General features: G+C 43.3%; 1 protein-coding gene across 1 annotated transcript in view; it reads left to right on the top strand.

The window, feature by feature from the left end:
- Window positions 1-24200, top strand: part of NELL2 (neural EGFL like 2) — a 357636-nt gene that overhangs the window by 210551 nt on the left and 122885 nt on the right. The window contains exons 11-13 of the mRNA XM_088458020.1: window positions 7756-7847; window positions 14595-14697; window positions 16567-16695. Coding sequence (XP_088314146.1) covers window positions 7756-7847; window positions 14595-14697; window positions 16567-16695 — 324 coding nt within the window. The remainder of the gene's footprint in view (window positions 1-7755; window positions 7848-14594; window positions 14698-16566; window positions 16696-24200) is intronic.

Below are 24200 nucleotides of genomic sequence, written 5' to 3'. Positions count from 1 at the left end.
CTTGCTCACGGTGCCCTTTATTTCTATTTATATATATATATATATATATTGTGATAGAAGCACTGGCGTAGCGTGGTATGGCTTATATGTATGTCCTAGGTACCTGTCATATGTGTTCTGAAACCCCCAGGAGAAGTCTGTTTGGGAAAAACAGACTAACAGACTAGAATATGTTGGCTTTAGAGAAAACCCAGTTTGGATCCTCTGGGTGTGGATGTGAGGAGAGGGAGGGCTCCATCCACAGGCCACTCCAGGTGTTGGGCCTTTCAGCCTGGTAACAGGCTCATTAGGGCTTGCAGCTGGTTATGGCTAATATAAGCGGCGTTTGTTTGTGGCTGAGTGTCTCACACCTGGGAGAGCAGGCAGACTAGCCTGTTCAGAGACACTTGGTTACTTTCCTTGTAAGTACTGTGCACGTGTTTTGTTGATGGTGAGGGCAATAGGCCCTACCATTATTATAGAGAGGGAATCTGCTGTGTAGCTAGTGCCCAGCCAGGCTAGGACTTATGTTTATGTTTTGTTTATGTTTATATTCATTTGGGACAATAATGACTGGCGCCGACCAGTTTGTACGAGAACCCCTGACTTGTATCCTGTTTCTACGGCTGCTGTGTGTGTAAAGAGGGAGTCCATCTACCCCAGGAGAGGGACCCATATCCTGACTGTGTCACAATATATATATATAATATGCAATCCCCAATCTGGGATTCTCCATTATTGCTAACAGAGGGAGACATACACATCTTCAAACTGGATTAAGATTCACCTGGTTCTTCTACCTGCTTGGAAAATAGGACACGTCCTTGTACATAAAATTGTTTTAAAAGAACCCGGCTTAACCAATTGGTTGGGAATATTTGATATACCGTCGCATGGTTAAGAGTTAAAAGAGTTGCCTGGCCTTTAAGAGTCGATTTAAGAATCCCGTCAGATTAAGGGATGGAAAACAGGCCCACATCACTAAGTGTGTATTCAGACCAATTCTATTTTAAGTTTTGTACCCCTGAAGAAGTCCCTTAAGCGGACAAAATGCATAGGGTCATCGATTTGATAGCCCACACACATTACATAAGAGGTCCACCTAAGAGCTCACATCCGTAAGGGTGCAGGTGGTGAATAACATCATCTCTTCAGTATTGGGACAGGTTATAAAGTAATGTTATGCTACTTGTGTATTTATCTATATTTTATTTTATGTAAACAATTTACCTCTGTTGATATACCAAGAATAAAATATTCAGGTATAAGATTCATTCTTGCCATAAGGGGATGTTTTTAACAAAAAAAGGGTGTATAAATTAGTTTTCAGCTGACATTTTTAAAACCTTGATCTAATAACTCCCCTGTAGTGGAGATTCTTCCTAGAGACGAAAAATGTAATTCAAAATTATATATATATATATATATATATATATATATATATACACATATACACAGTCAGGTGCATAAATATTGGGACATTGACAGAATTTTCATATTTTGGCCTCTATTCACCACCACAATAGCTTTGAAATGAAACAAACAAGATGTGCTTTAACTGCAGACTTTCAGATTTAATTTGAGGGTAATTACATCCAAATCAGGTGAACGGTGTAGGAATTACAACGGTTTCTATATGTGCCTCCCACTTTTTAAGGGGCCAAAAGTAATGGGACAAACTAAACAATCCTAAATCTAACTTTCACTTTTTAATACTTTGTTGCAAATCCTTTGCAGGCAATTACAGCCTGAAGTCTGGAATGCATAGACATCACCAGACGCTGCGTTTCATCCCTGGTGATGCTCTGCCAGGCCTCTACTGCAAATGTCTTCAGTTCCTGCTTGTTCTTGGGGCATTTTCCCTTCAGTTTTGTCTTCATCAAGTGAAATGCATGCTCAATCAGATTCAGGTCAGGGGATTGACTTGGCCATTGCATAACATTCCATTTTTTAGCCTTAAAAAACTCTTTCGTTGCTTTTGCAGTATGCTTCGGGTCATTGTCCATCTGCACTGTGAAGCGCCGTCCAATGAGTTCTGAAGCATTTGACTGAATATGAGCATATAATATTGCCCAAAACACTTCAGAATTCATTCTGCTGTTTTTGTCAGCAGTCACATCATCAATAAATACAAGGGAACCAGTTCCATTGGCAGCCATACATGCCCACGCCATGACACTACCACCTCCATGCTTCAATGATGAGGTGGTATGTTTTGGATCATGAGCAGTTCCTTTCCTTCTCCATACTCTTAACTTCCCATCACTCTGGTACAAGTTGATCTTTGTCTCATCTGTCCATAGGATGTTGTTGCAGAACTGTAATGGCTTTTTTAGATGTTGTTTGGCAAACTCTAATCTGGTCTTCCTGTTTTTGAGGATCACCAATGGTTTACATCTTGTGGTGAACCCTCTATATTCACTCTTGTGAAGTCTTCTCTTGATTGTTGACTTTGACACATATACACCTACCTCCTAGAGAGTGTTCTTGATGTGACCAACTGTTGTGAAGGGTCTTTTTTCACCAGGGAAATAATTCTTCTGTCATCCACCACAGTTGTTTTCCGTGGTCTTCCGGGTCTTTTGGTGTTGCTGAGCTTTCCGGTGCATTCTTTCTTTTTAAGAATGTTCCAAACAGTTGATTTGGCCACACCTAATGTTTTTGCTATCTCTCTGATGGGTTTGTTTTGATTTTTCAGCCTAATGATGGCTTGCTTCACTGATAGTGACAGCTCTTTGGATCTCATATTGAGAGTCGACAGCAACTGATTCCAAATGCAATTGTCACACCTAGAATCAACACCAGACCTTTTACCTGCTTAATTGATAATGAAATAACGAGGGAATAGCCCACACCTGTCCAAGAAATAGCTTTTGAGTTGATAGTCCCATTACTTTTGGCCCCTTAAAAAGTGGGAGGCACATATAGAAACCGTTGTAATTCCTACACCGTTCACCTGATTTGGATGTAATTACCCTCAAATTAAATCTGAAAGTCTGCAGTTAAAGCACATCTTGTTTGTTTCATTTCAAAGCCATTGTGGTGGTGAATAGAGGCCAAGATATGAAAATTATGTCAATGTCCCAATATTTATGCACTTGACTGTGTATATATATATATATATAAATATATATATATATATATATATATATATATATATATATATATAAAATGTTTATATATAGTATTTAGTTTGGACTGTGGTGCGCCATTTTATTAAAATATATTCATTATTGTAAACTTACGTGCACCTTGTTTGTTATTTTTCACCTAAACATTGCTCCACTTGAAAGAGCCCCGCCCACCCCCTGCTATTTGGGGTACTTACATTTGTGAAACAATTCAATCTTTTCACCATTACGTTTTGTTGTCTGTTATCTACATGTTGATTAAGCAATTTTCATATGGCATCTTTTGCTGTTTTAACATAAATTCAACTAAAGTTATATTTTAATTACTTTATTGTACATTTTTCAAGAGTGCCTCCAAACAGCGAGTACTTCTCTATCTCCTTATTAGTCTGCGTACGTTTTTTTACTCAGGGGAACACCAGTAGAACATTCTATTCCATACCTAATTTGTACATTACTTTGTTATTCTGGTTTTACATTATCTTTGCACACATTATATTATCCAGTCTGGGAATCTTCTTTTCCATATTATGCAAGTAACTTTGCAAGTTGTTATAGGGTCATTAAAAACAATTGTGAGACCCTTTTTCATGCATTGTACAATGTATATAATTGATGTCATAGGATTTGAGGGTTTAGAATTGTAGAATGGGATGCATGGCATAATGCAGCACTTTCCAAGGTGGCAATCAGCTCCAGCCAATATACTGTACAGCAACTTCATAGTTCGATCTTGGAGACACTTAATAATGTTGCCTTACTTATGGGTTTTGTAATTCCTTTGTGTTCTTTAAACTCATTATTTAAAAACATTTTTAATGTATTAGGGTTACAGTTATTACTGTTATGCTGTCAATAGCAAGATTTAGTTTTTGATTATGAGCTAGATGCTTAATCTTCAAAAAAAAAAGTTCTCTAAATAGCTGCACATATAAATAGCATATGTACGTCCATATGCTGAGTCGGGGGCGTTTAAAAATGCATGCAGCTCTGCACCTTGAGCATAAGCACCTGGATCACTTATACCCAACTATGTCATAAGTAAAAGAAGAAACTTTTTAAACCTTCTGTGTTAGATTTCATTTGAATAAAAATATTCCTCCTTGTGTAGGAATAAAAGTAGACCTGTGCAAAGAATAAAGTTTCAAAGGTTAATTCACAATCAGCCAATCAAAAGCCAGTGCTGGTGACCATCATCATCATCATCAGTTTGCATCTGCACCAGCCCTCAAGCACCTGCAAGTGATATGTCTGCTGCAGAGCGGTAACCAGACTTTTTGGTGCCCTGAGCCAAAAAGAGCATTGGTGCCCCTCCCCTCCCCCATTCTTCAAATAGAGACATAAGATGCGCACCCAAAAAAGGGGCGAGGTCTCATCATAGGTAAGAGCCATGACAAATCTGATTTGTCCCGTATGATGATAAAGAGGTACCGATCCCGTTGTACCAATGTTATCTAGGTGTCACTGCCAAATAGTGTGAAGCCAATGGCTGCAGTGATGATACACAATAGGTATGCACTCACCAGCTCTAGATGTGGTATTTTTTTATTACCAGTTATTTGTATAGCGTACACATATTTCCCAGCGCTTTACAGAGAGAATATTTGGCCATTCACATCAGTCCCTGCCCCAGTGGAGCTTACAATCTATGTTCCCTATCACATGCTCACACGTCACATACACACTTGGGTTCATTTTGAACCCATGACCTTATTGCTGTGAGGCAGTAATGCTAACCATTACACCATCTGTGCTGCCCATGTGGTAGAGCACTGGTAAAGCTGCACCTGTAGCAGGATTTGTCCATCAGAATAGCCATGCACAAGCTTGAAGCCGGCAGTGTAGATCACCAACTGAAGGTATAGAAAGAGTGCTACTTGTAGTGTATATGTAGCAAATATCAATGGCAGGGAGATCAGTGTATGGTAACGTCACTGGCAGCTGAACTCACCAACAAGGGTACGTAAGGTGTGCTGGTAACCAGGCCCAGCGACATGGGGTGACAGATGTACCGGGCCCCAACTTCCCGAGGGGCCTGGTGCACCTTGCCTCCCTGGCAGTCAATGTCCAATCAGCATAGGCTGATTAGGTAGGGGATTCATATTCAGTGCCGCTGCAGTATGGCAGTAGAGGCTGCATCTCCCAGTAGCACTCGCTACGGGAAGTCCGGTACCCACCAGGCAAGAATTACAGGAAGGAGGGGGCCGATGGAGAGGGGAGGTGGAGTCTATGCCCGGTGGCGAGGAGCGGTCAGCGCACCAACAAGTAAGGCAAAAGAAAGGTGGCAGTCAGGAGGCTACAGAGCAGTGGCTGTTTGTGTGTTTTCCTCCACATCAAGGGTAGTGCGGAAAACAAGAGCTCTGTGACAATGTATGATACTGTAGGTCACAGAGCAACCACTGGGGGGATGACCCTCTGTAAACAGCTGTCTGGCTGTATAATGGGAGAGCAGGCTGCAAAGCATACATTTAAATTTAGGTAAGGGATGCTATTATGTGAATAAATGTAGAGCTATATGCAAGGCACTCTTTAAAGTAAGAAGTATGTTCATTTTGGAAATATCCCTTTTGTAGTATATGTCTGTAAGTGCATTAGACTAATATTGTGAATTGGGACACAGTGTTGTATATATTGAGAGTGGGGGCACAGTGTTGAAAACACTGTGAATTGGGGGCTTTGTGTAGCATATAATGAGTTTTGGGGCACAGTGTGGCATATATTGTGAATTGGGGGAACAATATGGCATATAATGTGAATTTTCATTGTGTTGTTGACACTCTGATTTTATGAGTTCCTGTATGAACAATTACAGTGTTGCAGTATCTTATCTTCAGTGATATGGTATTCGCATTAACGTATCTACTAGGAAGGGATGGAGTCCCCAAAAAGATGTGTGTACAGGGCCCCAAGATTTCTGTTGCCGACCCTACTGGTAACACCTGGATTGGAAATTGGTGGTTGTGTTCAGGACTGCCATCAGAATTGTGGGGCAGATAGCTGTGTGTGTTAAATAAAGGATGATGTGACTGCAGGTGCATGGGGAGGTGGCAAGATGGAGGGGGAGTTGGCTAGGGAGGAGATGGGGGCGGCCAGGAGGTAAAAGAAAAGGAAGGTACAAGTGAGAGTGATTCTAAACAAAACATTTACAGACCCGAACAGCACCCCCTGCCCCGCGGTGTCCTGTGCCGTGGAACATGTTGCGCCACCCTAGTTACAACCCTGGGCTTCTGATAGGCAGGTCTGCATAAGTTTCCCATTATGTGAACACATGTTTACAGTTCTTGGACTGCATGTGCATGTCCAGGGCCAGATTAACAATGGGACAGATAGGACTACAGCCCCAGGTATCCAAGTAAGATTCCTATTGGCTGATGTCAGCCTACATATTTACATCAAGTGAATAGAGGAAAATACATATCTACAATAATGACACAGAGACATACTGGTGGAGGTAAGGTCAGCTTTATTTAATTATTGAAAGGAGGAAATAAATATGGTCCTACTCACAGTATTGACATAATGCCAAATAATCCAATTAAAGGTGTTGAAGAGGGCCAACTGCCAGCCTATCACCAACAACACAAGGGATCCAAACTTCCCTTCCAATGATACACAAAAAGGCCCACAAGGACAAGTGGTGTCTCTGACCCCAGTAAGATAGACCATCAAAATAACCAGGGCTGAGCTTCCAAAGAGACAAGAGACCTCACAAGCAGGAAATCACTACTATAAACAAGCAACTCAGCCCCACAACTTCACCCCTTAACTGAAATAGGAATACACTTATCTGACCATAAAAAGGAGACACCCCTTAAATTGTTAACCCTTTCTCCTACATGTATTCTGACACATCCCAGTAGTTTAAATTCCTGCAGACATATGAAATGCCTCTGTGTTCCTAAAAATAGACCCACCATTATGGCAATATGATGTTGACCAGCTGGCCACACTGTTTGCCGTAAATCATAAAAATTTAAATTGTATATGTAGCAAATATCAATGTAATCCTTACAATATGATTTTTCTACTTTTATAATTCATATTTATGGAGACATTGGGGCTGAAAATGTAGGGGGTTTACATGCCCACATCCACACAGAACTGGTCACAGCTCCTCTGCTTCTCACAATAGGCCCTTGTAACCCTTAATCTGGCCCTGTGCCTGTTTTATCTTCCCAATGTAAAGAGGTGTAAGTGTTAGATATGCTTATATGCAGTCACGGCTCCAGAGGTGGGGTTGCAGCGCAGTCCAAAATTCAAATAGGGGAGCCACACCAACTACACTTCCAACCGCTGGCCAGGACTCACTGGCAGTTGGTGTGGTTCCCCTATTTGACTTTTGGATCGTCCTGCAGCCTCACCTCTGCAGCCACCACTGGTCATACGTCTTATTTCTGTGGTATGTGCAGTACAATACAAATTTGTGTATTTTCCGCTATGCAACCAGGCATATGCCAATCTCATCTTGAGTCCGTTAATGTCTAACTATACTATTTATCTTTAGTTTATTAATGGAAGAATAAAATATTGTCTTCATATGAATTTGGATTCTATTTTGTCATTTTTAATAAAAATACAATTGTGGTATGCAGACAAATTAATAACGTTCAACATTAACTGTACATATTTTTTCTTTTTCTGCTAGCTGTATGTGTTTATCAAGGCCAACTCTATTTTGATGGGGAGAATCAAGCAGTTTATTCTAGTTCTGGAGCTTGTGCACTGTTCCAATGCAAGGTACTGTAAGATGTTTTAATTTTGTTTTATTTAGACCAAGTTTTCATGGCAGATGTGTGTTCATATCTTGTATTGTCTGCGCTGCATGGAAATGTTTCTTCTGCTCCCTGGGAATTGCATTTTTTGTAAGAATTGGAAAAAGGCAGTTTGTTCATGCTGCAAGAAGGGTAAATAGTAATCGCAGGAGCAAGTATAAAAGTCTCCCACTGTAACCTTTTTGCCAAACATAACCTGCCCCATTTCAAAATTTGGGATTTAGTACTGAGACCGACAGCTCTCAATGCTGACAGCGGAATCCCGGCAAGGGATGTAACATAGGTGTCGAAATACAGACGCCTGTTAATCCCGTCGCCGGAACACAGAGAACACAAGCCCGAACGAAGGAAGTCCTGGGCACCCTTAGCCGCAGGGGGGGGGTTAGTATTAGGTAGTCTAGCGGGATTAGTGTTTGGTTTGGGGGGGGATTAGGGTTAGGCACCCCCAGGAGGGAGGGTTAGGCTTAGGCACACCCTGGGGAGGGTTAGGTTTAGGGTGCAGGAAGCGGGTGTTAGGTTTAGGCACCCCTGTGTGGGAGGTTAGGGTTAGGCTTTAAGTGGGGAGGTTAGGCACCACTAAGGGAGGGTTAGGGTGCCTACAGTTGAACAGCTATCAGTATTTCAATCCCATTCCTCACAATTCATATATCTATATGATAATCTGCTAAGGCCTGTCCTGTCTCCAATATTCGCAGTGGGAGCCGTTGAAGGGGCGGTGCAGGGAGGGAAAGACCTTAGCCGAAGGAACACTCTGTGCCGGGAAGGGGTAAATATATACAGTGGGGATAGAGCATTGAGGTGGCAGGATGGGACGGACCAGGGTGACCCGGAAGGTGTCCTTTAAGTAGTGTAATAATAGCACATCTAACATTCTTAGCAGCCTATTCATGCCTAACTTTTATAGCAAATGACCAGTATATAAAGAGCACTATAGTATACTTGCCTACCCTTCTGGAATGTGTGGGAGGCCCCCAATCATTGTTAAGTTCTTACAAGAAAGTAGACCTTCATTCCAGCCCCCACCCCCCCTCTGTCCTCTCTGGGGTTTTATGACAATAATAGTGCCATTAAGGCACTCCCCATCACCTAATGCTGCAAATTGCATCATTGCACAGTGGGGGGCAGAACTTGCGACCACAAATCTTGTCACTATTTCCCAGGCATGCCCTATTTGGCCCCCATCCCGAGCGATCTCCCAGTGGGGAGGCATACAATATCAGCAAATATACACTGCATCAGTCTGTTCTTTTGTTTAGAACACTAAAACTAAAAAAAGTATTACTTGAATAAGGAGAATTTTAAATGTAACGTAATCAGTTTGTCAACTTGCAGTATAGATGTGTCCTTAAATATCTAGCCTGAATACACCATGTGTTGCAAGTGAGCCACCAGGCCCCTTTGCGACTCTTCCAGTGGCGGGAGAATTTTTTGCATCCTTTTCGCTCAAAAATGCAGTTTGGTTGTAATGTCATGTACTAGGATTCACCAGGAGAGACTGTGCTGATTAATTTGATATGCGACACTTGTATATATGACTGGCGCAACTGCAGCAAGAATGTATGTGGACACATCTGTATGTCGACGGGACAATGCTGATGTCAGTATGCCGATATAATAGTTATGGTAACACCACTTAAACTAGAGATGTGTGGGTTCGGTGTCATTCTGTTCTTATAGCCAAATTATCACAAGTTCGGATTAGCTCTGTTCTCTCTTACTGGCTATCCAAAACACATGACAGCCGGATAGCCAATATGATGCTGTTTTTGAGATCCAAACATATCCGAGTAAATCCAAACTGCACATCTTTAACTTAAACAAGAGTCGGCAGTATAACATTAAGGTTTATGATTAGGTTTAAAGTTATTGCTGGCACGGTTAAATTGCTGTAATATTACAACTGTGTCAGCATAATGATGTCTACAGTCTCCCATTCACATATAGTTTGTCAACATATTGACTATTGACAAACCATATGTACAGCATTCCATTATAAATGGTTCAATACAAAGTATTGAACCTTCTTTTCTAAAAATGCCTTTAAAATGGCTAGTAAGATGAGTCATATACTAAACCGTTTGCTTGACATAAAATAGTATTACTGTATGGGAGATATTTAAGATTCGTGTTAGTCGATTTGGTATCTTTTTTGTGATTTTGCAAATCGGAGATTTACTAACAGCCAATTTGATTGCAACTTGCAGGTTAAACACGACTTCATACACCAATTCAGCACAATACATATTGTACACTCTAGGTCTGGCGCCGGACCTAGAAAGGGACACTTCTGCGCACACAAAAAGGGAGCATGGCCACTAGAAAAGGGTGTGTGTCTTTAAGACATGCCCCCTTTTCATCACTCTTGGGGGCGTGGCCGGCACATACGGACATGCCGGGCTGCCCCCAAGTTCTTTTGTCTCTGTGAATAGATGGCGGGTGCATGCGCCCGGCATTTATTCACCGGCGGTGACCGCTGCACCCCTATTTTTCCCACCAGTGGGACACTGCGGCCCACGAGTGAGGACTGCACCCGGGAGTTTGTTTTAGAGGGGTGCCGCCAGAAGGGCAGGGCGCAGCACCCCGCTCGAACAGCCACTGTCGGACGAAACATCACATCATTTACGTGGACTCAAATAGCAAATCATGAATTTACTAAGAATTGTGTTTGTCAAATCGTTCAAAATCACAGCAAAATGCACTAAACAAATAGACCTGTCTGTGATAAGCGAGTTTGACTGAAGCACTGGTGTTTTAAATGATTTATTAAAATGTTACTTTAAAGAAAAAAAAAAAAAAGGTTTCTGTTGCATGCGAAATCAGTCGAATTGTCCTGTTTACAATAGACTCTGCTGATAAATCAAAGAATGAATCCGCTGACAATCTGCAGTGATCAGTATGACCTGTGCAGGATTTTGTGTTTAAAAGTGTAATTAAATGGTTAATTTGAAAAAAAAAAAAAAAGAAGTGTGTGGGTCTGGTCTGGTACTGGAAAAGTGTGGGGGGGGGAATACCTGCGTCTGGTCCCCCTATATTTCAGTAACCAGCACTGGGCTGAACCAGCCAGCTTACACTTTATCAGAGATACACACAGCATGAGGTCCCACTGCCATAATGTAAACCAGCCCCAAACTGGTCAGCCCAGGGCTGGAAATTCTAATTTATTAATATTTTTTCCTGTAAGATTATTTGATCTATATTTGTATCAGACAGGGTTGTCTTAACAGCAGTATGGGCCATGGGCAAAGCAATGCACTGGGGCCCCTACCCACCCATTCATGGAAAAAAAAATTTAAATGGTCAATAAAAGTAAACACTCCTGCATGCCCATCAGACCTCCCACACATGCAGAGAGACTCTGGGGCCTATTCATCAACACTAAAATAAAGTTTTTAAGGACATTTTCCTTAAATAACGTTATTTTAGTATTCCTGATGACACTTAGCACAGGAGATATCAGTGTTATCTCCTGTTCTAAGTCCCTCTGCGTTCATTTCCACACTCCCCATACATTAGTATGGGGATATGGAAATTATGGTATTCATCAAATTCCGAAAATTATGTATTTTAGGAATTTGATGGAGGTACTATCCGCCACTGTGAGGTGGCGAATAGCAGGTAACACTTACCTGCGGTCAGCTAGACCAGTCCCCCGCAGCTCCCTCCGGCGCTGTGGTCCCTCCTCTGGCTCCGGTGGTTGCTCGCACACTGTGTTCTCCCAGCAGAACACAATAAAGTTTAAGAAAAAAAACAACGTTTTTTTATTTGTTTCTAAACTGTACTGTGGTGTGCTGGGAGACCACGTGTCAGACCAGCAGGACGGAGCCAGATACTGATGCGCGGCAGCTAAGTGCAGGACGGGGGGAAATGAGCGGAGGGGGGAGAGGGGGTTGGGGGGAGGGCACACAAACTTTCCGCCGCTGTAGGTAGTGCTGCGAATGCGCTGGGTTTACGAATGTAACAGCGCATGCGCAGCACTGTTTCCAGCTGCGGTAACTTAGAGTAGAGAGGGAAAAGTATCTATTTCCCAAAAAGCTGTCATCGCAAAAATGACAGCTTTTCGGAATAGATACTGAAGGAGAGGAGGAATGATGGATTCCTCCGGTAATTAGGTAGAACTCCATGCGAGTTCTAAGCCTAATTACCTTCATCGATTTTTAAGGTATGATGAATAGGCCCCTCTGTCTGACTGGTCTGAAGCCAGCGGATGAAGTGAAACTGAGACTGAGGTGAGTACTCGTCACCGGGGGGGGGGGATGGGGGAGAGGTTAGGTCGGAATATAGTGCACCGGCGGCCGGCTTATAAAAATATCACAATTTACCAACTGGCAGCAGCTGCAGGGGGGCGGGATGGCGGGCCCCTACAAGCTTCGGGCCCTCGGGCAACTGCCCAACAAGCCCAATGGAAGCGATGGCCCTGGTATCAGGGGCGGTTTAAGCTATCAGGGAGCCCATGTACAGCCTCCGCGTGGGCCGCCTCCTTTTCGGCAGTGCAGTAGACTCTGGCTTTGTGCACACCCTGCACCCATTATAAATACGCCAATATTTTGCATTATTATGTTAATAAATCCACAATACATATATAAGAAGACACACAGCTGGTATTTAATTTCATTTTTCTCTTTTTGTGTTTACATACACTCTATTAAATCTTCTTATCCATTATTTCACGGCATGTTTTTAAAATTATTATTGAATGATCTTTTTACTTTAGTGAAAATGATAAAAATGACATTTTACTATACAATAGTACTGTTTAACAGACTTTTCTTTCTCCTGGTATTGTCTCCAATTAGTCTGTGGTAGCACCCCCTGATTTCAGAGGTGAACTTTGACCATACATTGTAAAATCTAGGGGTAAATAGTCAACCTTAACGCAAGGAAATTCCTAGTGCAAGGATGCAACTCTTCCACAATCCACCAGCCATCACCACTACTTAGGTGGGACCAGGGACATGATGACACAATTCTCTATGAATCTCGTCATCTCAGCCCAGCTTCTAGCAATGCAAAACCCATTATCACAACAAAACATCAAGATAGCAGAGCCACGATTACTCAATTGGCGGCGCCTGCCCACACATACCTCCTGGAGAGGGACAAAGTCGGCAAGTGTGCTCTATTGTCGCCTGATAAATCATGAACGCAACCTAAACAAGTACTGTATACGTCTTGAAGCTCATATAAATATATTGTCCTGCAACAATAGATCATGGTTTTGCATGTGGGACAATGTGCCATGTGCATTTCTGCGCCTATCTGACATTCGTTCAGCTTAGAACCATGTGAAGAAAAAATTACTACCACATGACCAGCTACAGTAAGCCATACTGTACATAAATCTGTGTAACCTATATAAATACACCAAAATAAACATACATAGTAACCCTCTAGAAAGGTAAAAAAAAAAAAAAATGTTGCATTGTGGGCCGGCATGTTTTGTATACATGACCTTTCATCTATAATGATTGTGAAGAATGTTTAATTCAAAGGAGTAAATCAGCTTTGGTTATCATTTAAAATGCTTGTATAGATGTGTATCGCTGCATTCTCTACTTTCCCACACAGCATATGGTGAAGTAATTGCCATAGTAATACCTGTGTGAATAAATTCTGTGCCTTTTGTTTCATGCTGAACTCCTATTTTAAAAAAGAAAAAAGTGACGCACATCAGGAACAATCGGAATAAATTTCTATGCTTTAAACAAAGGTTTTTCACATGAACACAAAATATAAAACCATTCAATCATCATCTAATGCTCATGTTGAAACCACTGAGACAGGAAAGCAGCATGCTAAAAGACTATAATACGATCCCTGATTCTAGGTTTAAATCCACTAATGCAGGAAAATACAGATGGAGGAGTAATTTATTTGAAAGTACATTCATTTCACAAGCAGATGAAGTGTTTTTATAGTTTATCTACAAGCAATGGAAATCCCAGTTGGTAGACCCATATGCTCATATGACAGCATGCAAATGCTTTTTCATACACTATTACAAAAATGATAAATACCTTTATATAACTGCAAATTTCTTTCAAAAATAATTTTTAATTATGCATCCCAACAACTGTGATTGGGTAATGCCTCATTTTTCATTCCTTGCAAAACGTATGCATTTCAGTGTTACTACAGCACTGCTCCGTTGTACTTTAGTTTATTATTAACTAAGAAAGGAATTTTTGTGCCATCTGCATCAAATGAAGTCAATCTGCATACATTAACTTTACAATGTAAATAATTCTTTGTAAACCCCAGTTATACTGGTTTCTCTTACCTAAACCACCACGCTGTCCACATTTTCATAAACAGATCCTGTCCGCTTGCCAGAAATCTGAATGTAGCTATCGCATATGAACCATTTATCTTCATTTATGTCATACGGCACATGACGGATGTATTTATAATGTCTATCCACTTAGTATGTTTATTACATTGGTCATATTGTGCCTACAAATGTATAATATACTGTAAAGTTCTCCTGAAAGGTACAAAATTCATTTGAGAGAAAGTGTAGACCAATGCCTGGGTTCTATTAATGGACAAAACTGATGCAAGTGAATCTTTTCTTTCCCAAATGTTTATTCGTGTAAGTAATTTATTTAGAGCTGAATGTATCTACTGAACAACAACATTTCTAACCAGGTATATTGTTGCTGCTTTATAAAAGATTTCTGACGAGTTGAACTTTGTCTTGTGTATTACTTCACAGAGCAGTAAAATGCAACGCACTGAGTATCCAGAATGCTTGCCCTTGTCCTGTCCACAATCACAGCAAATTACTTTGAAGCACAGCTGCTGCAAAGTTTGCAAAGGTACGTTCATACCAAATAAACATTATGGGGTTTATGTAATAGCCTGCAAGATTTTGGCAAGTCTGTCCATATTTTTAAAACTGCAATTACTGAAAATGCAAACCTACGGTGGTTTTGCTTTTACAATGATTGCTGCTTTAAAATTATTGGCAGATTTACCAGAATCTCGCCCTTCCCTGAATCTTGCAGAATATTACATAAATACCTATATGTCAGAAAAATGTATTGTGTATGTATAATGCAATTAAAAATGATCAATTATAATTAAATGTTATTTTTTTAACATTGTTATTATCTGTTTCATTATATTTGAGACACTGGACTATGTGGTATTTATTATTATTATTATCTTTATTTATATAGCGCCACAAGGGTTCCGCAGCGCCTTACATAAACAAATTTGTTTATTAACAGTAAACAACAATGCAGGACAAGGACACGGTTTATAGTCATTGCTGCATCAGTGATAACACCTTATTTAGGTGCTTGCACCTAAATAACAAGCACATTGTGCTTGTTATTTAGGTGCTGTTATGGGGAGTTTGGAGTAAATGATAGTATAAGTAAGGGAAGGAGAAGCACGTAAGGGAAGAGGGACCTGCTTGTGAGAGCTTACATTTTAAAGGGGAGGGGCAGACAGACAGGGGTGGCACATGGGATAGATAGTGAGGAAGGAGCATGGAGCAGTGGGTTAGGATGGGCCTTGGGAGCACATTTGAAGATTAGTAGAGTGGTGGTTGCATCTTCTAGAACGGGGGACAGAATTCCAAAGGTGGGGAGCAGCAAAAACTTGGAAACAGGAGTGGGGGGAAGTAATCAATTGGCAGGAGAGGCAACATGCATTAGTGGAGGAAAGTAGGTGGGCAGGTGTGTGGTGGGAGATTAGGTCAGAGATGTAAATGGGAGAGGATTGAGTGAAGGCTTTGTGAGTGAGTGTGAGAGGCTTGAATTGGGTTCTGAAAGGGAGGAGGAGCCAGTGTATGCCCAATCCATCTTTCCTGGCAGTCATTCGTTGAATCGTTCCATCTTCTGTGCTGGGACAATTCCACGGACAATACAGTGGTATTACATGCGACATGTAACAATACATCACGCCTGCATACACTGGATCGTGTAATGTGTTCGGTAACATGATGTACCGTTACATTGCATCGCCTGGTCACAACATCATAAGGGGTGTACCCAGTTGAACACTTTCAAAATATTCAACATGTCTTTGCTCTTCCTTCCTTTACACCCCTATCTAGCAAGGAACTCATTTAGGAGGATATGATACTTTTTTGTTAAGCTATATATTAATTTTTTCACTTTTGCTTTTTTTATTATTTGAATTTACCAATGCAGAGGTCATTCTGAGCCAATTAAATGACCAGGTGGTTTTCTTTGACTGACTGCAGCTTTTGATATTTTATTTTATATTATAGTGTGTTTATATTATAAAATGATCAAGTATTTGTAGTTTTAAAAAGCAAACTTATCCCCGTAAAGCCATTATAAATGAGAGGCTTGTTCATTATTTTTTCTCACATTTCTGTATTGTGTGTAAAAGTTAAGACGCAAAGAAAACAAAGTTTAATGTATAAATATAAACCTATATGATTCCTTTAGTTATTCTGATTCCCAAATACAGTGGTTTCAAATGTAACTCTGGTTGCTTCCCCTTAACTAAAATAGTAGCTTATTCATTGTTTACATAATGTACCTTACCGTCAATGTGATGGTCCAACATACCACTCAGGTAAGTGCAGTATTGGCCACATTAGATAGTTGTTGTATTATTGTAGAGGATTATTTTGCATAGCGCTTAGAGCACCAATATCTGCAATAATGTATATGGTATCTGGAAAATAAACTTGTGTTATCATTTAGGTTATGACTTCTGTTCAGAAGGACATTCTTGCATGGAATATTCTGTCTGCAAAAACCTAGATGACAAAGCTGTTTGCATCTGTCGTGATGGTTTCCGGGCTCTTAGAGAAGACAATGCATACTGTGAAGGTCAGTTACAGCATATACATATAATGAAAACATGTATTTTCTACAGTTAACGTTCACCTTGAGATGACTTTATTGTGTAAATTAATTAATTTAATATTAACCCCCTAGCACAATTTAACACAAGCATATGCACATGCAGTATATCTAAAGCCATGGCAAGGCGTGTATTGAAGTTGGTTACTTGGTTTACCATACTAAGCCAGGATGTGACAGCCATGTTTGACAGCCTCTGCTTAGATGGTCATATATCAAAACTGTATATTCCTTGTTTCTGGTGTGAGGAGAGCTATTCTACACATGTGCATCAGACGCCTTCAGGTTATGCCTTTTGTGATGACCTAATTTATACAAATGTATAAATCCTATCCTATACCATAGACTACTACTATGAGTTCTTCTCTTCTCTGTGTCCTTCTATTTGCATATTACTAATAGTTAGGGGTGTGCACCGGCCACTTTTCGTGTTTTGTGTTTTGGATCTGGATCTTTCTTCGTGTTTTGGATCTCGATTGGTTTTGCCAAAACCACCCTTCCGTGTTTTGGGTTCTGGGTTTTGTGTTTTGGATCTGTATTTTTTTTTAAAAAAGCATAAAAACAGCTAAAATCACAGAATTTGTAGGTTTTTCTGCTCCTATGCTATTATTAACCTCAATAACCTTAATTTCCACTCATTTCCAGTCTATTCTGAACACCTCACACCTCACAATAGTGTTTTTATGTCCAAAAGTTTGCACCGAGGTAGCTGGATGACTATGCTAAGCGACACGAGTGGGCGGCACAAACACGTGACCCATCTAGGAGTGACACTGCAGTGGCAGACAGGATGGCAGTTAGAAAAACTAGGCCCCAAACTGTACATAATGCAAAGAAAAAAAAGAGGTGCAAGATGGAATTGTCCTTGGGCCCTCCCACCCACCCTTATATTGTATAAACAGGACATGCACACTTTAACAAATCAATCATTTCAGCGCCAGGGTCTGCCACACAACTGTGGCTGAAATGATTGGTTCGTTTGGGCCCCCACAAAACAAGCTGGCAATTAATGTGTCCCTGCACAAACTGGCTCTACGGAGGCAAGATGTCATCCTCATCCTCCTCATCCACCGATTCCTCACCCTCTTCAGTGCGTACATCCTCATCCTCACAAAGTATTAACTCGTCCCCACTTGAATCCACCACCACAGGTCCCTCTGTACCTTCTGGAGGCTGGTCTCCCTGGAAGAGCTGATAATTCATTTTGATGAACATCATCTTCTCCACATTCTGTGGAAGCAACCTCCTACGCCTTTCGCTGACAAGGTTCCCGGCTGCACTAAACACTCTTTCGGAGTACACACTGGAGGGGGGGCAACTCAGGTAAAATAGAGCCAGTTTGTACAGGAGCCTCCAAATTGCCTCTTTTTCCTGCCAGTACAGGTATGGACTGTCTGACATGCCTACTTGGATGCTGTCACCGATGTAATCCTCCACCATTCTGTCAATGGTGACAGTATCATATGCAGTGACAGTAGACATGTCAGAAATTGTTGCCAGGTCCTTCAGTCCGGACCAGATGTCCAAACTTGGTCCTGCCTGCCCTGCATCACCGCCAGCGGGTTGCTTAGGATACCTAAGTTTTTTCCTGGCAGCCCCAGTTGCGGGAGAAAATGAAGAAGGAGCCGTTGACGTGTCACGTTCTGCTTCAGCAGACAGTGTGTTCACCAGCAGGTCTTTGCACCTCTGCAGGCTTGTGTCGTCCGGAAAGAGAGACACCACATAGGCTTTAAACCTAGGATCGAGCACGGTGGCCAAAATGTAGTGGTCTGATTTCAACAGATTGACCACCCTGGAATCCTGGCAAAGTGAATGAAGGGCTTCATCCACAAGTCCCACATGCCGAGCGGAATCGCTCCGTCTTAGCTCCTCCTTCACTTTCTCCAGCTGCTTCTGCAAAAGCCTGATGAGGGGAATGACCTGACTCAAGCTGGCAGTGTCTGAACTGACTTCACGTGTGGCAAGTTCGAAGGGCTGGAGAACCTTGCACAACACGGAAATCATTCTCCACTGCGCTTGAGTCAGGTGCATACCCCCTCCTTTGCCTATGTCATAGGTGGATGTATAGGCTTGTATGGCCTTTTGCTGCTCCTCCATCCTCTGAAGCATATAGAGGGTTGAGTTCCACCGCGTCACAACCTCTTGCTTCAGGTGATGGCGGGGCAGGTTCAAGAGTGTTTGCTGGCGCTCCAGTCTTCGACACGCAGTCGCTGAATGGCGAAAGTGGCCTGAAATTTTTCGGGCCACCCAAAGCGTCTCCTGCATGCCCCTGTCGCTTTTCAGAAAATTCTGCACCACCAAGTTTATTGTGTGAGCAAAACATGGGACGTGCTGGAATTTGCCCAGATGTAATGCCCGCACAATATTGGTGGCGTTGTCAGATATCACAAATCCCCAGGAGAGTCTAAGTGGGGTAAGCCACTGGTCGATGATTTCCCTCAGTTTCTCTAAGAGGTTGTCGGCGGTGTGCCTCTTACTGAAACCGGTGATACACAGCGTAGCCTGCCTTGTAACGAGCTGGCGTTTCTGAGATGCTGCTACTGGTGACGCTGCTGCTGTTGCTGCGTAAGGTGATACATCTACCCAGTGGGCTGTCACAGTCATATAGTCCTTAGTCTGCCCTGTTCCACTTGTCCACATGTCCGTGGTTAAGTGGACATTGTGTAGAACGGCATTTTTCAGGACACTGAGGACACTTTTTCTGACGTTTCTGTACAGTCTCGGTATCGCCTGCCTAGTGAAGTGGAATCTAGACGGGATTTGGAACCGGGGACACACTACCTCCATCAATTGTCTAAATCCCACTGCACTAATGGCGGATACCGGACGCACGTCTAACACCAACATAGCAGTCAAGGCCTCAGTTATACGTTTTGCTTCAGGATGACTACTGTCGTACTTCATCCTCCTCGCTAAGGACTGTTGGAGGGTCAATTGTTTAGTAAAAGTAGTGGTGTTCCTACTTCCTCTCTGGGATGATGAACGACTCCCAGCAGCAGCAACAGCAGCAGCGGCAGCAGTAGGCGTAGCAATGCAGGATCCTCCGGAGGAATCCCGGATAGGAGAGTCAGTCATGCCAGTGACATGGCCTGCAGGACTACTTCCGATCCTGACTAAGGAGGAAATTGACGAGGAGGGAGTTGACGGTGTGGTCTGCAGGCGCTTGGATACAACAGGACAACGGGATTTAGGTGTCCCTGGACTGCTTACGGTCTTAGCCAAAGTTTCTGAACTTGACAGTAACTTTTTATGAACGCGCTGCAGGTGCCGTATAAGGGAGGATGTTCCTAGGTGGTTGACGTCCCTACCCCTACTTATTTCACCTTTACATATGGTACATATGGCAAGACAGTTGTCCGGATTTGGATAGAAATATTGCCAGACCAAAGAGGTGGAATGTTTGGTCTTCTGCCCAGGCATGACCGTGATGGGCTTTTTCATCCCACGGACAACAACTGTCTCCCCCGGAGCCTGATTTAAACAAACCACATCACCATCAGAATCCTCCTCGCCAACTTCCTCCTCAGCGCCAGCTACACTAGTATCCTCATCCTGTTGTACTTCAACAGTGACATCTTCAATTTGCATATCAGCAAGTGGACTGTGGGTGCTCCTTTCAGCACTTGCAGGGGGCGTGCAAATGGTGGAAAGAGCCACCTCTTCCCGTCCAGTGCTGGGAAGGTCAGGCATCGCAACCACCACCACACTTGGACTCTCCATGGGGATTTGTGATATCTTCTTAGAAAGCACAGTTCTTCGCTGTGCTTTTGCCAGCTTAACTCTTTTGATTTTTTTAGTGGGAGGAGGGCTTCCATCGTCATGTGAAGCTGAACCACTAGTCATGAACATACTAGGGATCGACCTTAGCCGTTCCTTGCCACTCCGTGTCGTAAATGGCATATTGGCAAGTTTACGTTTCTCTTCAGCTGATTTAAATTTCTTTTTCAAGGTCATTTTCCTGAACTTTGCCATTTGGGATTGTATGTGCCCTCTACTATGACATTGGGCATCGGCCTTGGCAGACTACATTGATGGCATGTTATCGTCTATGTCATGACTAGTGGCAGCAGCTTCAGCACTAGGAGGAAGTGGTTCTTGATCTTTCTCTATTTTATTTTTATCTGAGAAAGTTTGGTCCTCCATTTATGTTATATCTATTTGATATATACGTGCGGCTAAACACAGAAAATAATTTTTTTTTTGGTTTGGACTGGAGTGTACTTTCGGGGGTTACAGCACCCTTTAACGGTCAAGCCAGCCGGCCCTTTACTTATGACACAGGCACACGCTTGGCACTACTTTGTTGATGCACGTGCGGCTACTGCGCACACAATTTACAAACACAGAAAATATATTATTATTTTTTTTGTTTGGACTGGAGTGTACTTTGGGGGTTACAGCACCCTTTAACGGTCAAGCCAGCCGGCCCTTTACTTATGACACAGGCGCACGCTTGGCACTACTTTGCTGATGCACGTGCGGCTACTGCGCACACAATTCACAAACACAAAAAATAATTTTTTTTTTGGTTTGGACTGGAGTGTACTTTCGGGGGTTATAGCACCCGTAACGGTCAAGCCAGCCGGCCCTTTACTTATGACACAGGCGCACGCTTGGCACTACTTTGTTGATGCACGTGCGGCTACTGCGCACACAATTCACAAACACAGAAAATAATTTTTTTTTGGTTTGGACTGGAGTGTACTTTCGGGGGTTACAGCACCCTTTAACGGTCAAGCCAGCCGGCCCTTTACTTATGACACAGGCGCACGCTTGGCACTACTTTGTTGATGCACGTGCGGCTACTGCGCACACAATTCACAAACACAGAAAATAATTTTTTTTTTGGTTTGGACTGGAGTGTACTTTGGGGGTTACAGCACCCTTTAACGGTCAAGCCAGCCCGCCCTTTACTTATGACACAGGCGCACGCTTGGCACTACTTTGTTGATGCACGTGCGGCTACTGCGCACACAATTCACAAACACAGAAAATATATTATTTTTTTAGCACTTGGGGGGAGCACCCCTGATGGACAGAGCACCCCCTGGACAACACTACAGCACCCCTTTAGGACTGGGACACTGCACAGGACTTTGGAGTGGACACAGCCCCTATGGAGAACTGACTGCACAACACAGTCCAGCCAGCCCCTATGGACTTTGAAGTAGTGGACACAGCCCCTATTAACAACAGCAGCACAGCACAACACAGCCAGCCCCTATGGACTTTGAAGTAGTGGACAACAGCAGCACTACACTACACTACACAGCCGTAACTCCCACCCTCCCTCTTCACTGTCCACAGCCGAGTGAGAAAATGGCGCCGACGCGGGTACCTTATATAGGATCCAAAACCCGCGAGACTCGGAAGGCGGGATGATGACGTTTTGCCTCGATTTCAGATCCGAGTCAGGCGGGAAAAGTCGAGCCTGACTCGGATCGGACTCGGATCGGGGGGGTTCGGATTTCAGAAATCCGAACCCGCTCACCCCTACTAATAGTGTAGGCTATTTAAATGCATGAGTCCTGGAGAATACAAAAGATGTCAATAAGAACACTTTATACAATATACATGTAGATCCATTTAAGTGATTTAACATGGGGGTGCATGAGGACCAGATTTGGGAAACGCTGATATATTGTATATTGAGGAGCAGGAGGATTTTATATTCTAATAGGTGTTCCCTAGTCTTCTGGTAGAGCTCATCATTTGCTGGAATGTAATTTTTCCAAGGGCTTTAATTTAGGATGAAACAGATAATTTTAATTCAGATTCAAGTGATCATGCATAATTGTTTTATATATCATAAATATTAAATAGGTAGATGAGGTTCTTAATTGAAATATGGAGAAATGAATGTCCAAGGTACCGTTAATATGTGGTATAAAAGTGTCAGCAGCAGTAGGTCCTCATTTTAAATACCATAGACCACTATGTAATAGGTTAAGAGGTCCCTAAACATATGCTAGATTATATTTTCTTCCGACCGTGATGTTTCAGTAATACTCATTGTTCTACTTCAGGGTCCATAGGGTATCCACAGGATACCTTGGGGTATAGGTGATGACGTCAGGCATCGGACACCATAGAGTTAAGTTTTCAGCCTCCCAGGATGCACTAGGGTCCCCCTCCTATACCCCGCCCCCGAGCCAAGGCATCTCAGTTTCGTGTGGTGCCCGGCCGGAGTCGGATGCACCTGCTAGAGGGGGGCTTAGAAGAGCCCCTGAAGTTTTCTTCTTTGCAGCTGTGGCTTCACATCTGGAAGTACAGCATGGACTGTCAGTACTGATGTCCATGCTGTCTTCCCTACACCCCCGCCGGTACCAGAACGCCGGTACCGATCCGGGGATGCTGGTAAGCATCTGGGGTCACAGCTAGCGGTGACCCCAGATGTTCTGGGCCATGGCCGGATTTAAGGGGGATTACAGGTAAGCAGCAGGGGTCCTGCGGTGGGACCCTGCTGAACATGGCCCTAAGTTTCCAGGCAGGGGGCTCCCTGGAAACTGGCTGCAGCGTGGAGCCAGGTATTAACCTGCGCTTCCACTACCCCCCTGGGACAGCGGACCGCGGCAGAGTGGTAGCGCTACGGCGTCCCAGGGGTTAAATGCATGCCAGGGGAGCGCGCCTTCCCTGTCTCACAGCCGGCGCCTCCCCCGCTGCACACAGTCCTCTCTGCACACGCCGACTGGCCCTGTGGCAGCGCTCCTCCCCCAGGCCAGCCTCCTCTATGCTCCTCGGTGGCCATCTTCAGAACGCATGGTGAACGCTGCTGGAAGCCTATGATCGGAGGCATCGTGGTCTGGGTCCCCCCACATACCTCTCCTCCGGTGTCTAAATCTAAATATGCCTTTTTTAAGGATGTTAAGGGTGATGCCACAGTGTTTCCTCTTTCGGGTCAGTTGGTGGACCATTTAGAGGAGGCATGGAAACAGCCTTGCAAACGATACCAGCCGCAGAGGCGTTTGACGGTGGCTTATCCGTTCGCGGATAATTATTTTGCAAAGTGGGAATCCCCTCCACAGGTGGATTCTCATGTGAAATGCCTAGTCCGTAGTGCCACATTACCCATGCCATCCATGTCCTCCCTTAAGGATGCTACGGACCGCAAGGTGGAGATCTGCCTACAGTCCGTTTACTCCCTTGCGGGGGGGGGCAGCTAGGCCATTTGCTGGGCTGCCAGAGTTATGGAGCGCTGGGCTGATACGTTGGAGGCGTCCTTCGATTCCGACTGTTCGGCTGAACAGACGGAGTTGATCGGCAATCTCCGGGATTCGGCCACTTATATCAACGAGGCGGCCTTAGATATTAGTACCCTGGCGTCTCGAATTTCTTCGGCAGCTGTGGCAGCTCGTCGCACCTTGTGGCTGCAATCTTGGAAGGCGGACGCTGATTCCAAAAAGGGCTTGGAAGCGTTGCCTTTTAATGGAGAAGTGCTTTTCGGTCCGGACCTGAAGAAAATTGTAGCCACG

This window comes from Taudactylus pleione, unplaced genomic scaffold (assembly GCF_031769625.1).
Source record: "Taudactylus pleione unplaced genomic scaffold, aTauple2 ptg000041l, whole genome shotgun sequence".
NCBI lineage: Eukaryota > Metazoa > Chordata > Amphibia > Anura > Myobatrachidae > Taudactylus > Taudactylus pleione.
This window is presented reverse-complemented; position numbering and strand designations above follow the sequence as displayed.